This window comes from Cladophialophora carrionii, assembly GCF_000365165.1.
Source record: "Cladophialophora carrionii CBS 160.54 unplaced genomic scaffold supercont1.8, whole genome shotgun sequence".
NCBI classification, from domain to species: Eukaryota; Fungi; Ascomycota; class Eurotiomycetes; order Chaetothyriales; family Herpotrichiellaceae; genus Cladophialophora; species Cladophialophora carrionii.
Genome location: NW_008481833.1, coordinates 158,109 through 172,240, shown reverse-complemented (window position 1 = coordinate 172,240; position 14,132 = coordinate 158,109). Strand labels below are relative to the sequence as shown.

Below are 14,132 nucleotides of genomic sequence, written 5' to 3'. Positions count from 1 at the left end.
GTGGGATCGTCATAAACACCATCCGCCTCCAAATCCGCGCTGGGTGGCTGCGTCTCCAGAGCACAAGTTATCATCATATACATGCCATGCCCGACAAGATGGCCGCCAACACCGCCTATCCAATGGGGTACAAAGAAGGCGCGTCTTTCCAAAGGAAGGACACCGCCCGCGTGTTCTTACAGCTTACTCTCCTTCTGCTGCAACCGCACGACCCCTTCTTGCGTGCACGTGGCGATCAACACCCCTTCTTTGCTCCAGATCCTCTGCACGACCAGGCCCCTGCCATCCCCGGCCCACGGGGTCTCCATCTCGGTCAACATCCACTCGTCGGCGCGGAACGACCGCGGATTGTGGAAGAAGATGGTATGATCCAGCGAGACCATCATGCTGACCCGCCGATTATCCTGCTGGTGCTCCAGTCGCTGGGCCGGCGTGCGCGTCGAGTCGAGCTCTGCGTCCTCCTCTTCCTCTTCGCGCCCGATCTGCAGTAGATATTCCTCCATTTGTTTGCGCTCGGCGTCGCTGCCGGGGAAGCGTTGGAGCATGCGTTCGATGTTGCCCTTGTTGGCGAAGCGCTGCAAGCCGTGGACCCGTGAGATGGTGCCGATAAAGTACGAATCGGACATGTATGCCAGCGCGGAGAGGTGCGCTTGGTGGTTATCGCCCGGCTGGTTCGCTCGTTGGCCACTTCTCAGCTCTTCCTCGCGCACGTTGGGCGGGCAGTTGCTGATGCGCCCGCGGGCGCGTATCCACTGCCGCAGTTTCCTGTTGGAGGGAGGCTCGCGGTGGACGGCGGGAGCACGCACGGATTCGAACGGGCGATCGTCGCCGGAGAGTTGGTGGCGGCCGGAGTCAAGGTCCGGTGGAGCGATCACGCCCGCGGGCATCGGGACCGCGTGTTCGACTGTCAGCGCGCCGGCGGAGTCCTTTCTCATAAATGACAGCGTTGTGGTGAAGATGCAAGCCCCGCGCTGGCGGGCTTGGACTGTTCTTGTGATGAAGCTTTTGCCGTCACGGACTCTCTCTACGTGGTACAGGATGGGGATCTCGCTGTTCCCTGCCAGGACAAAGTAGCAGTGCATGCTGTGGACGGTGAAGTCGGGAGGGATCGTGGCTTGGGCGGCGGCCAGACATTGCGCGATTGCGGCGCCGCCGAATATGCCGCGGGCGCCGGGAGGATGCCACAGTGGGCGAGCATTTGTATAAATGTCGGGGCCGATGTCGACGAGGGGCAGCAGAGACAGGACGTTTTCAATCGGCGAGTGGTGAGGGAGGGCCTTGGGAGGCTTTATCAGGGTAGCATGTGTCGACATCTTGACGCGTGCGACCCAAGGTCGAGGACTGTGAGGTGACGGTGAGGATGAGAGCAGGGCAGGGCAAGACAGGCCTATTTCAAGTGCACGGCAAGGGGCTCGAGGGAGTCGGTCGAGGACTGCTAACGCCGTCGCGTTCTATTGTCGCCGAGTCGGACGGGCAGTCAACCATCAGGGACATCATCTCGGAACATCAGCTCAAGAGTCGGGTCAGAAGTTACGGACGATCGCTGACTGCAGTGTGTCGACGTCGCGCGTGATTTGATTGGGCGACGACGAGAAGAGCCGAGGCAGTCGCGTCAATTTTCCGAAGCCATGGCGCATGTGCGTCGGACGCCGATAGACGAATTCCACCGGATGATGCACGTACACTGTGAATGCTGTAACTCGTACCATCCACTCCGTACCCTGGGTCCGTATATTGTAGGCGTATATACATCTCGGACCTCGTTTGTCCGGAACACGCCAGATTGCATACCGAGAGCCAGACCCAGACCCAGACCCAGACGCCTCGCTAAATTTCCAAACACTTTTGAAGATACATCCTGCCCTATGCATACCTCGTCGACCCTGTTGCCCAAGCTGGCTGCGAAGACGGGAAATACGATGGAGATTTGCTCGAGCCGGGAGTCTGTGGCCATGCACCATGCTCGACTCCAGGCGTGGGTGTCAGCAGGATCGACGAACGCTCGATTTCTTCCCGTCGTCGTTCTCGAGGATTCTTGAAGCTTTGGCTTTCCACAGTCGGGCTCCGGTCTCTTGTTATCTTGCTCAAGACGCTCCACCTGTTGGGATTTGCTGGTAGGCTGCCACTGCGAGGCCGCATGCCAGGCTGGACAACCTGCAGTCCGTCATACCCGGGGGAGTCGTCGCCATCCGCTGGCCAGTTTATGTGATAGGTGCTCTGAGAGTTGCGATGGTCATTGGGGGACTCCTGCGACGCTTCTCTGTTGAGTAGCAGCCGCAACAACTGTCTCCGCTGGGCTTCGTCTTCGGGTAGATTGTTCGCAGTCCAGGCGCTCGTCGGCAGCAGTTCCGTCGTAGAAGTCGCATCCCCATAGTTGCCGTAGGAGCCTCTTTCCCACCGTTGCACGTGCTGTCGCCTTTGTCTATCCAGCTCTTTGATTTTGTTTAGCTTTCGGTACATCACGTAACTCAATCCGCCCGCGCCAAGGGTGGTGGCACATGCGATGACCAGAGGCACATAAATGTAGATCTGCGTCGGTATGGGGAATCTCTTGTGAAGGGCGTGGTTCATAACCGTGACAAACACTCCCATAAAAGAAGAGGCGAGAATCGGGAGAAGAACAGCGTCGAAGAGGAACAGCAGACTGCGGCTGAGGTATGCAATGACTGCGGAGGCAGCATAACCGACAACGAGAAGGGCGGAAGCCAGCACCGTCAGGAAGGCCCGCGACACTTTGATGTTATCTCTGGCTGAAGTGAAGACCAGGGCGAACAGAATATATCCACCTAGTGCAAGGCATGAGGCCGCGATAGCAAGTGTTCGGAAATACCAAGGCAGGGCGTCGCGTTCGGTGTACAGATCAAAGAGGGTCTCGCGCATGCGTTGGTAGTTTCGTGGCATTCTCCTTCACGAGAGGCGAGAGGAAATTATCGCGACCATCCACGAACGAGGCGGGGACCTGTGGCTAAGGACTGATGGTATTCTTGTGAAGCTGAGCTCGTCCTTCGTAGCGGCTTCCGGGGGTGACGAGGCTGCCGAGCGCGGACTGCCTCAAGTGGGGTGTAATACAGATGGCTCAGTCAGCATACAAAAAGTAAGCTCTGCACAAAAGATCGAAGACTACAGTAGTTATTCAAACGGACTATGTGTGAAAATTGAGCCAGAAATGAACGAGAAGAAGAGTAGTTGCTGCGGTAGGCGGGCATACACAAGACATCGAGGTCGTATTACAAGGGCCAAGCTGGCGCAGTGGTGAAATCGCAAGAGGGCAGTGTTATGCGCGCCAGCTGCGTCCGGCTAAGGCCCTGGCCCTCTTATAGGCGAGAGGCACCCAAGACGGTGCCTGTCTGCAGCAGCCACGGGCCACCCACTAACCAAATCTGTAGGGCTGACAGCCCCGAGTCTCTCAACACAGACACCTTGTAATTAGGTACTTTGAGCCTGAGTCGTGCACCGACCGATTCTACTGCGGCATTGCACGAGTGCTTCATCTCGGCCACTGATGCCGCCTGCAGGCAGCATGGCCTAACATTCGAAACACGCAAAACGTCGTACTGGACTCTGACGTCTCGAGGGACTTGTCATCGGTCCGACGGTATCGCCATCTTCTTGAGTTACCGCGTCTTCTTACCACCGCTCCCTGTTCCGGCTCTTAGCAGCAGCGCCTTATCGACGTATTCATCATACGTCCCTCGCAGTCCGAGCACAAACCCTACTGATGAGCAGAACCCCAGTACCAAATGCGTAGCCGTCCAACTAAAGAGCCTGCTGTCGTCTCCGATCAGAACTGGCCAATTGTCCCACGAACGGAAAATGCAGCACAACTGTAGCGGAATGATCCAACTTTCCAGCCACCTCGCGCCCCACGTCGGGATGACTGTGGGTTTGTCGTACAAAGAGCTGGGCTGAGGTTCTGTCAAGAACGAATTCAGGTTGCGAAAGAAGACCTCCTTCTGGCCATCTCCGGGCATTGTCCACTCCCGAACAATCAAGTCGCTGCGATCCCCGTCTCCTGCACGGTGCCACTCATGGACGGTATATTTCGACACCTCAATCACACCGTCCTCGGGTCCGTGAATTCCAGCTCGATCGCCCAGTCGGACGAATGCGCGTCCTTGCAGAACTTGGAGAAACTCTGTGTGAGTCTCGTGCCAATGTAACTGCGAGGTCCATCTGGAGGCAGCCGGCAGGGTGATGGTCATGCAGTCGGCGTTTGAAAGGTCATAACTAACGGCCTCGGGACCTGATCGCTCGAATATCTTGAGGTGGAAAGTCTGTCGCCTCATGTCTGCCGTCGCGGCCATGCGTGATCAGATAGGTGATGTCCCCGTTATGCACCATCGTGGGTTGCACCGGGACGCCTGTTGGGCATCCACCGCCTCGCAAGGCTGACTAAATGGTTCCAATGGCGCCAACCGATGGTTGTGGTGATTCTGCTGGTACACGGGGACAATTCCGCTAAGGGCGTGATCATGGCTTTAGCAGCAACCCAACCAGCCATCCACCACAGGTATCGCACCGCACATTCTTCGACTTGTATCGAAACTGCTTGGTGTACACTGGTCGTGACAGGTTGCGTCTGGAGTCAAGCTACATATCTGTGGCGAGAGAGAGAGGTCCTACGCCTTTACCGACAAGCTGGAAACAAGCTGTGATCTACCTTTCAGCCTCGCACATGCTGCCAGTTTCCACTGGTCGGGCTTCGGAGTCTATGAGCAGATGGACGCCTCTGGTTCAAGCACTCCCTGGCATTGCCGAGCAAAGCGAACGCTGATTGGCGGCGTGACCCCCGATTTAGCACAAGGCACACAGCTCGACCGAAAAGGGGTCGATGCTTTCCAAGGTCACGCCTCGCTTGTTGCGCCCGAGTCGTGCTGGAGGAACAGCCCATTGGATACCTAAAGCCGTTGTCTCAATGGCTTTTGGTTGCTGCCGTATGTGTCTGCATTTCTTTTGCTCAAGGCAAAGGCTAATGACACCGTACAAGCACCATGGCTTGTCGAGGCTCTGCGACACCGCCCTTAGTGGCAGCCATATCAAACCCTTCTGTACCCCAGCCTGAGAGCCGGATTTGCGTCCTGCTCCTGCGATTTCTGTCTCCCTATATCGCATTTCTGGAACACGGATGATCTGAGCCCAATGCTGGTTCACAAGAGCGCAAGAATCCAACAGCTGACGGGTGGGGTTTATGTGGAAGAACCGGCCCCTCCTCGAATCGACCTCCAGCCTCGCTTTCGCGTTGAGACTATCACCAAGCACGATAAGGCTTTGGCCGAATCCTACTTAAAACGAGAGGCTTCGGCGGCTCGGGTATCTCAACCGCTCCTCCGCAGAGTGAAATCCAAACTGACCAGGCCGGACAAGGCGGTGACTTTGACCGCTCTCTGCAACCATGTGCACATTGACGGCTGTGCTGAAGTCGCGCAAATCTATATCGACAGACTTTCTATAGATGCCGCGCAGTCTGGTATGCAGCTAGAAGTACCTGACGATCTACTGTTGGCCGCCATCAAGAACGCAAATGTCAAGCTGGTGCGTCTGCTGGCCCCAGTCACGGCGGAAGAGGCTGTTACCGCCGCCCTCGAATCTGCTGTCCTCGGCGGCAATCAAAATATCGTCACAGCACTACTGGAATATGGCGCCGATCCGAACACGCTCGATCACCCTTGCATGTTTCGACTTGCCGAAACAGATCTTCGCCTATTTCAGCTGATCCTTCGAGCTCCCAGGCCTCTCCGTCCTGAGGCTTTCGGAAACCTCTGTCTCTTCGCTATCCAACGTGGCGACTCAGCTGCTCTCCACGTACTCCTCCGAAGCATTTCAGATTATCAGGTATTCCGCGATGGCACAGTCCCGTGGCATCGTGACAGTCTTCTCGCCACAGCTATCAGTTCTCCCGATACCGCAGCCTTTTTCTCTATTGCTGCTGCTACTAGAAGCTGGCCTTTAAGTGACGCCCGCCTGTTTTTGCAAGTTCTAGAGGCTCCGGGTCTGGACCGCTGCCTGGCGAAGGACATGCTCGAAGTTTTGCTCTGTCTCGGTGATGGCATGGCGCATTCTTCCCACACAGATCGCGAGATGCAGTCGACACTCTGCCGTTGTGTTCAAACACAAGAAGAAGATATCCTGCGTCTCTTGGTGTCTTACGGCGTGCGAATTTCAGCCGAGCCACTTCTGCTCGTGTGTCAAATTCAAGATGTGAGGATGCTGGATACGCTGCTGGCTGGTAACATCCGTGGAGCAGACCAAGTAGTCACGCGCATTTCGCATTTGCAGGGGCAACTTCAACGAGAGATGCGCCAGAGAATCCTGCGTCGCTTGCTTGCTGTTGGGGCTGACGGCGTGTGGAAGCACAGGGAACTTGTCAAGGCAGCCTCAGAGGGCCAGGTGCAATGGGTCGAGGCATTGATCAATGGGAATGCTTCGGTTGATTATCACAACGGCGCTGCTCTTGTGGAGGCTGTGTCACTGGGTCATATCCCTATCGTTCAGCGACTCTTATCCCGTCCAGTATCCTTGCGGAGCTTACAAGCGGCGTTCCCGGGTGTCTGTCAGTTGGAGACTCTGCCCCGTCGTCTACTCGCAAAGCTTTTTATAAATCAGGGTCTCACAGGGCAGTGTCTGGACGAGGCTCTGAACAGCGAACTCTGCAACTACTCTTACCATCGAGACCCCGACCTGGTGGATATGTTGGTGAGCGCTGGTGGCCAATGCAGCGACATTTCGCTCACGGTAGTCTTCGAACACCGAGATGCCAGCATTTTCGATAAAATACGTCTCTCAGAAACAATTCTTCACGACTCAGCTTTGCAGTGGCTTGAAAGCTGGCATCGGGTCCTCTTCCACCACGTTGAAGAAAGGGACGAACATGTAGCGGTGTCCGCGGCTTGCCTGAAGATGATACTGTCCAAGTCGGGTCCAACGGAGGGCCTGTGTGACGCTCATGATGGCGCTCGCCAAGTTGAATGTTTTCATCAATTCTTTGAAAGTGGTGCAGAGGATATTGAGCTCCTATCAGCATGCCTCACCTGGGTGCAGCATATGGACAGCATCATAGTCACAGAGCTTGTCCTGACGGCGGCTTATTTCTGCGACCTTGATCGACTCCAGCTAATCGTCAGGTCTAAACCGCTCAGCAGTCCAGTATCACCGCAGTCGTCGACTTTTAGCCGGAGGCTTGCAGTCAACCTTCAGTCCAGTGAGCGGTCGAATCAGTTCTCTAATGTCCACATACCTCCTTTGCGCCAACCTCACGCAGACTTTTCGGATTCACAGACTGCTGAAGCCTTAAAAGTAGTCTTTCGCCAGCATCTAGGAGATGCGTGTGAAAGTCATCTTGCGACCAGACTGCTGAAACGGCACCTCGAGCAATGCACACAGGCAGTCCCGCCAGGCGAACATTGGCCTCTTCAGACGACACAATACCTTCTGTCTCAGCCAATCGAGGTGACATTGCCAGAGTACAACGAATGTCTGAGTATGGCCATCATTTCTCAACAGTGGCTTGTCCTTGAATCACTGCTGGACAGGCAACTTCCGAGAAACACGCTCTCCTCCATTCTGTTGGACCAAACCTCTTCACTTACCCCTGTCACTCTCCAAGTGCTCCTGGAGTCCCAAGCGATGTCTTGTATGGAGGACGAATTCTTCTTAGACGTTGTGCAACGAGCTTTCAATCACGCCTGCCTTGCGCATGCTCACAAGGCGGCCATCCTGTTATGTACAAGATCCCGCCACAGATTAAGCATCAAGGACGTGCTAACGTCCTTGCAACAAGCCATTGACGAGCTGGAATTAGGATATGTTTCCACCTTGCTAGGCGCGACCAGCTTCTCCAGCAGTGAGCTTGAAACTCTCTGGAAACATGCTACTCGGCAATACTTCAGCGAATCCCTCACCATTCTGGAAATCTTGCTCAAGGCCGGTGCTGATGGGAGTTCTGTTGTTGCAACATTAATGGATGCGATTGGGAGAAATGACGAGCATCTCGTCAGTCTTATCCTGGCCCAGTGGCAAGCTCCGCGATCCCTTCAGCAACGTGAAGAGTTCGATTATCAGAATCGCCAGCCAGTCTTGAAAACGCTGGGAGAAGTTCCTGAGACCGAGTATTTCACAGTCCTTGGTCAAGGCTTGTCGATTGCGGTTCGCTTAGATTTACCGGAAATCTGCAAGCTTCTCTGTACCGCTGGAGCGCCTCTTGTGTATCGGCGACAGTCGCTTATCGAACTCACTGTTGTTCTCGGAAGTTACAGAGCGCTGAAAGAACTTACTCGACATTCAACAACGTGCTCCGAAACGCGAAACATGGTCAACTTTGCTCTCCTCCAAGCAGTGGAAAACAACCGCCCTACCTGGATTACTGGTCTTGTGGAACTTGGTGGTTCCGTTGAAGCATATGGACTAGAGCCCTTGAAAGCCGCCGCATCACTCGATCAGACCGACATGCTGAGTGTTCTTCTTCCCTACAATCGATCGTTGGAAGGACTCCAGGCAGTACACCAAGTACTTGAAAAGCGTCTCGCTGAAGCCAAAGCTAACCTGGATAATCTTTGCTCTATGTTCCAGCAGGTCCGTATGGCAGGCTTCGATCATGCCGAGTCATTCAGCAACGCTCTTCTGTCGCTCTCAGGACTTCGATTCGCAACCGTGAATCATGTCGGGGTTTTGGTCAGCTGTGGGGCATCCGTCGAGTACAGGGAGGGTGATTGCATGAAACAGACATGGAGGCATGGCAATGTCCATTTGTTCCCGTATCTGCTCACCCAATGTACCAAGACATCTGTCGTGACAGGGCTCTTGAACAAGGCGTGCGAAGACTACCTTCGAGGAGGCGAGAATGGCTTCGGTCTCCAGGCCGAAGGATCATTGGTTGTCTTCAGCGCGCTCCTCAGAAGAGAAGTCTCGCAGGAATCTCGCAATCTAAGCCTTGATGCGATTGCGCGGCGTGACTCAAACGACGGCGCTTGTCATTATGAACCCAATACCTTGGAGATTATCGAATTGTTGTTAGAAAACGGGGCCCGATTCATTGACGGGGCTGGATCACCGCTCTATCACGTCTGCAGATTGTCCAATAACCCGAAGATTCACTCGTTGGTATCGAAGAGCAACCCACCCATGCGATCTCGGCTCTCAGCTCTACATCACCTTTTCCGGAACCAGGATTGGTCTGCTCCTGTGGGTTCGAACATATCCAAGGCCAACGACGACCTAGACCAAGCCTGTCTGTACAATATCAACTTCCCCGCGTCGGAACCTGAATGTGTCGAGCTGGAGGAGTCTGACATTATCAGTCTCCTTGGAGCAATGTTAAACCCGAGAGGTCGAGGCGTTGGCACCACCTTGATGTTTTCATTCTTCTTTATGAGGGGTGGTCTCCGATTGCTCGCGCCACGGACCTGTTGCGACAACGACCAGAACGATGTGGAACAGATGATTGTGGCTGCCATCATGAATTGTGACGAGACGAGGCTGGAACGAGAAAGATCTGAGCAACGAATCGAGGTTCTCTTGCGGGTCTTACAGATAGACGCACTCAATGCTGCCGGCGTTTGGTCAGACACTACAGGATTCGCGCTGAAAGAGGAGGCTCTGGACAGACTACTGATTCTGTCGCTGCAGCATGAGAGGTTTTCGCTGGTCAGCACACTCTTGGAGTCTGGAGCCGATCCAAGTGCAACTGACCATGACGGAAGGTCAGCCCTCTACCTGGCCACTGCTGTGAATTCTCTCGATATAATGGAGACTCTAATCGAGAAGGGTGCGAGAGAAAATGATGGAAGTTTACACATTGCGACGTGCCTGCAGCATCATGAGGCGATGCATCTACTTCTCAAAGCCGAGCATATTCCCAGCCATCGTTCTCCTCTTTTCACTGACGGGACGCCACTGGAGGCTTTTCTGCGGTTTGACCACCCGGGTATAGCTGAGGATCTCTTCGGTGTAACACTTACAGTACTTTTGTGCGACACAGAGCTGCCGTCAGATTTCTGGACCCGAGAGCCTTCGCCTCTTTCTCTGGCATTGTTGGGGTCGAATCCCTACGAGATGTTCAGCGCCTTGATAGATTTTCACCCCATGAAAGTCGCCGAGTTGCCGCTCGTCCGTCAGGACAGGTTCATGCTTTCCATCCTCAGCTTGGTGGAAAAGGGGAATGATATCCCACTATCTGACGTCCAACGAGTGGACCTCCTGGCTCGACTAGAAGAACTCGAATTCACGCGGACTTATTATGCCGTGGAAGGAGATCAGCCGGAAGACGCCGTGAATGTGCCAGAAGAACTCGAGGCTCCGGAAATCCGAGCACGCCGCCGTGCTTGGAGAGAGAAAGAGTGTGCCGTATGCTCCGACAGGCCCGAAGACCGAAAGGCCATTCACGCCGCTTTGGCCCCCTCCTGTGAAGCCAACCACGGCTGGGACGACGACATCATCTGCACAGACTGCCTGCGAGGCTACCTCGAGTCACAAATGTTCCCGCAGGGTAACGACAAATTTCCCTCGACCAAAGTAAAATGCTGGGCGCCCAACTGTTCCGACATCCTCGGCCACAGCGTGCTCCAGGCGTACGCCGAGGCGGACAGATTCGCCGTGTACGACGCCTCGCTCGCCCAGCTCTGCCTCCACGACGGCGCCAACACGTTCAAGTGCGCCAATCCAGCCTGCACGGGCGCGGCGTGGCTGGACGAAGACGAAGACAAGGACATCACCATCGTGGCCTGCCCGGTCTGTGGGAAAGACACCTGCATCCAGTGTAACCAGCTGTACGATCGGCATCGCGACGAACCATGTCCGCGCGGCGAAGAAGCCTTGGGCGCCGAACGCAGAAGGGCCGAAGAAGCCGCCACGGCCGCATTCCTGGCCAAGGGCAAAAAGTGTCCGCAGTGCAGGTCGCCGTACGAGCGGATCGAGGGGTGCGACCATATCGTGTGCGGCAAGGACGCCCATTCGCAGGCGAGGAGTCGTGAGTTGCGTTCCGTTTCTTAACCACCATTGATCCATTACCTTCCTCTCCCATCCCCAAACTCATTCCATCCCGCTCCTTTTTCCCTGGCTATAAAGTCTGTGACCGCAACATCGGGCTGACTCTGACTGTGCCTGTAAATAGGTGGCTGTGGCTTCGAGTTCTGCTACATGTGCGGTGCCGATTACAAGGCGATCCGGAGGCAGGGCAACACTGCGCACGCCACGAGCTGTACTCACTACGCGTGAGGGATGGAGAGGGCACTTTCAGGTGACATTTACATTTACGTTTACAAAGTTGAATCCAATGTGAACGAGGACGACTGATGGACACACACGGTATACAGTGGAATGAAGGCTCACCTACATTTAAAATCTCCCGGTTGGAATGAGGACGACGGGTGGATACGGTTACAGTCACGGTCACTGTTACGGTGTAATCAGCATAGAAGCGAGAGAGGGAGGGAAAGACGGTCCTATGTACGGGACAGGATCTCGAAGGAACGCGCCTACTGTGGAGGCTACTCTGGCCCCCCAACTGTGCGTAGATACAGTATACCTACCTTAGGTAGAGTCGAGTGCATCATACACGCACGCGCACGCGCACAGTACCTCGTACACTGTACTGCTGAGAAGCTTCCAAAGGTTTACTAGGTGTATGGCATGCGTGCCCCGTGATTACATTCTCCTCTGCTTGTCCTTCTCTGCTTGTACAGTGCAGTGCAGTACAGTGTAGTGTAGCGTCGCACCCGTCATCCTCGGGTAGAAGCAATTGTCTATTCTGTTTCTCCTGGACATTCGCTGACTGGATGTTGACACTTGACACGGGTATGTATGTGGCAAAGACACGATGTCTATTAACACACATATATATATACACATATACGCATATACACATATACTAGGTATCAAGTTGTTTCAGGGTATCGTAAAGAACAAATATGCCATGGACCTTGTACAACCTGGAAGGAAACGACAAAATCCCAAATCCCAAAACGCCAAATCACCACGCTGTTTCTCTAGTCATAGCATCTAGTCAATCAACGTCTCGCGACAATAACTGATACGATGAACATGTCATGTCGTATCTCATCTCGGAACAGCATAGGGTCATCTTTCACCGTGACGCGTCCGAACAAACGCCCCGATCCAGCCAAACTATAAAACTGGAAAGCCGCCACCAGCTCACCATGATGCCGACTCAAACCTGGTCTCGTCACAAGCCCAACCCTCCAAAGGACTTTGCAAGATCTCTTTCGTCGTCTGCGCTGCTCTGTCGGATCAGCCGGCGGGACAGCGAGCCATCTCGCCATTTCTCCACTGCTTGAATGTCCAGACAGGTATCGACATGGTCCTGGCGGCGCCGCAGTGTTCGTGCAACTTCGCCATCTGAGCGAGATGCAGTGGAAGATGCGCTGTCACGTCGGGGCCGGACAATGTCTGAGAATGGCGAGAAAGGTGTGTCAGCCTGGGAGGACATTGCGTGGTTGTTGTACGGCGATGTAGCCATGCTGCTCTGGTCTCCCACGGCAGATGTATATTGAGCTGGAGAAGAAAAGTTCTGCCACGAGGCAAACGAGGCCTGGCTGGACGATGCGCCACGGTAACTACTTTGACGGGGTGCGATGCGGTCGGGCTGCGAGTGGGTAGTGCTGCTCCTGGGCAGGCCGGGTGCTTTTCTCTTGTTGTTGCGGGGGACCTTGGGCGTAGGGGTCGTTGGCGCTGTCGCGTTTTCGACTTCTGCGCTTTCGTCCGCGCTCATGAGACGGGGGACCTTGAAGCTTTCACTTTGGCGCCCGGGGTGGCCGTGTCGAGATTCCGAGCTTGGAACCGCAGCCATGAGACGCTCGACCTTGAGGTCTTCGTTCTCGCGCCCGAGGTCGTTGTTTCGAGACTCCAACGCTTCTATCTTCCTGTTCTTGGTCTCAACCTCTGCTTCGAATGCTTCTATCTTCCTTTGGTTGTTCTCAGCCTCTGCTTTGAATGCTTCTATCTTCCTTTGGTTGTTCTCAGCCTCTGCTTTGAATGCTTCTATCTTCCTCTTGTTGTTCTCACCCTCTGCTGCGAGCCGGGCATTTTCCAATTGCAAGGATTGCACCAATGTCTCGCCCTGTTGCATGGGCGGAGAAGCAGTTGTAGTCTGTTGCCGCTGAGACGAGAACTGGGTTGCTGGGGGGTGAACCGCTCTGCCATCACCGTGGTCTGTCAGTGGAAAGTCACCCACCCCGAAATTGGCTGTCGACTGAGAATGGAATGTTTCGTTGAACGATCCCATAGCTCCTGTGTCCATCGCAGGATGGGGTATCTGCGAGGGCTGGGCGTCGAAAGGATCGCTTGCCGGGTCAATGCTATGCATGAAGTCGTGCATGGAAAAGGAGGGATTGTTGACATTGAGCCATGTATCAGGTTCCCCATCGGAGAGGCCGAGAAGGACATTTGGATCGGCTGCCACACCAATCTCCTGTGTGGCCAGCTCGCTTGATCCAGCATGATATGACCAGGCATCATGTGGATTTCTCCCATACTCAGTGTCGGGTGTCGGAGGCACGACATGGGTCGATTTCGGCTTTGTCCGTTGGGTTTTGCCGGGATTCTTTTTGGACCGATACTCAAAGCCATTGACAGGGTCCTTTGCCCATTCCTTAATCTTGTCCAATGTCGCACTCGGCCTGCTCTTGGTCAGCCAGCCGGCGTGTGATGGTGCGACAGGGGTAGAACGTACGCAAAGGGAAAGAAGACCTGCTCCTTTAGGTTCTTTACGATTGCCCTGTGAGAAAGACCCTGCGTGTACTCGTGGATGATGATAGGCTTGAAAACGTCGAACAGACAGTCGGAGAGACTGGCTGCGACGGCTCCCCACGGTTTGCCCTCATATGTATTTGTACTGTAGGCTGTTCTGAAGACTTCTCCGGCTGATTGCAGCGCCTTACTGTGTCCCACCTTTTCGCACTCCTCGGAGTAGTGCTGGAAGACGTCGATTGGAATCCCATGCGTCTCAGGCTGCGCCGGAGCTAAGCTGGGCCGCGCTCCAACAGTGCCTTGGGTTCCGGAGGCATGCATTGACATCCTTCGGGTCAGGGTAGGAGGGTGGCCTGTTGGTGGGCGTCCACGAGCAGGCGGTGCTGGGTTGGTCTAATGGATGAGCGCCGTTGTTTCGGTCTCGGTGGAGGGAG

At 54.8% G+C, this 14,132-nt stretch overlaps 6 protein-coding genes across 6 annotated transcripts; 2 read left to right on the top strand and 4 right to left on the bottom strand.

The window, feature by feature from the left end:
• Positions 1–176: 176 nt before the first annotated feature.
• G647_08712 (acyl-CoA thioesterase II) lies at positions 177–1,313 on the bottom strand (the record flags this gene model as incomplete). The annotated part of the gene is made up of 1 exon (XM_008733019.1): positions 177–1,313. One exon carries the CDS (start codon positions 1,311–1,313, stop codon positions 177–179), a length of 1,137 nt encoding a protein of 378 aa, XP_008731241.1.
• A 550-nt stretch (positions 1,314–1,863) lies between these two features.
• On the bottom strand, positions 1,864–2,901 carry G647_08711 (uncharacterized protein; the record flags this gene model as incomplete). The annotated part of the gene is made up of 1 exon (XM_008733018.1): positions 1,864–2,901. One exon carries the CDS (start codon positions 2,899–2,901, stop codon positions 1,864–1,866), a length of 1,038 nt encoding a protein of 345 aa, XP_008731240.1.
• Positions 2,902–3,614: 713 nt separating this feature from the next.
• G647_08710 (uncharacterized protein) lies at positions 3,615–4,286 on the bottom strand (the record flags this gene model as incomplete). Its single annotated transcript, XM_008733017.1, has 1 exon — positions 3,615–4,286. The coding sequence occupies one exon, from the start codon at positions 4,284–4,286 to the stop codon at positions 3,615–3,617; it is 672 nt and encodes a 223-aa protein (XP_008731239.1).
• Positions 4,287–5,139: 853 nt separating this feature from the next.
• G647_08709 (uncharacterized protein) lies at positions 5,140–6,874 on the top strand (the record flags this gene model as incomplete). Its single annotated transcript, XM_008733016.1, has 2 exons — positions 5,140–6,693; positions 6,737–6,874. 2 exons carry the CDS (start codon positions 5,140–5,142, stop codon positions 6,872–6,874), a joined length of 1,692 nt encoding a protein of 563 aa, XP_008731238.1.
• Positions 6,875–7,623: 749 nt separating this feature from the next.
• Positions 7,624–10,983, top strand: G647_08708 (uncharacterized protein; the record flags this gene model as incomplete). The annotated part of the gene is made up of 1 exon (XM_008733015.1): positions 7,624–10,983. The coding sequence occupies one exon, from the start codon at positions 7,624–7,626 to the stop codon at positions 10,981–10,983; it is 3,360 nt and encodes a 1,119-aa protein (XP_008731237.1).
• Positions 10,984–12,175: 1,192 nt separating this feature from the next.
• Positions 12,176–14,025, bottom strand: G647_08707 (uncharacterized protein; the record flags this gene model as incomplete). Its single annotated transcript, XM_008733014.1, has 2 exons — positions 12,176–13,628; positions 13,682–14,025. The coding sequence occupies 2 exons, from the start codon at positions 14,023–14,025 to the stop codon at positions 12,176–12,178; spliced, it is 1,797 nt and encodes a 598-aa protein (XP_008731236.1).
• Positions 14,026–14,132: the final 107 nt, after the last annotated feature.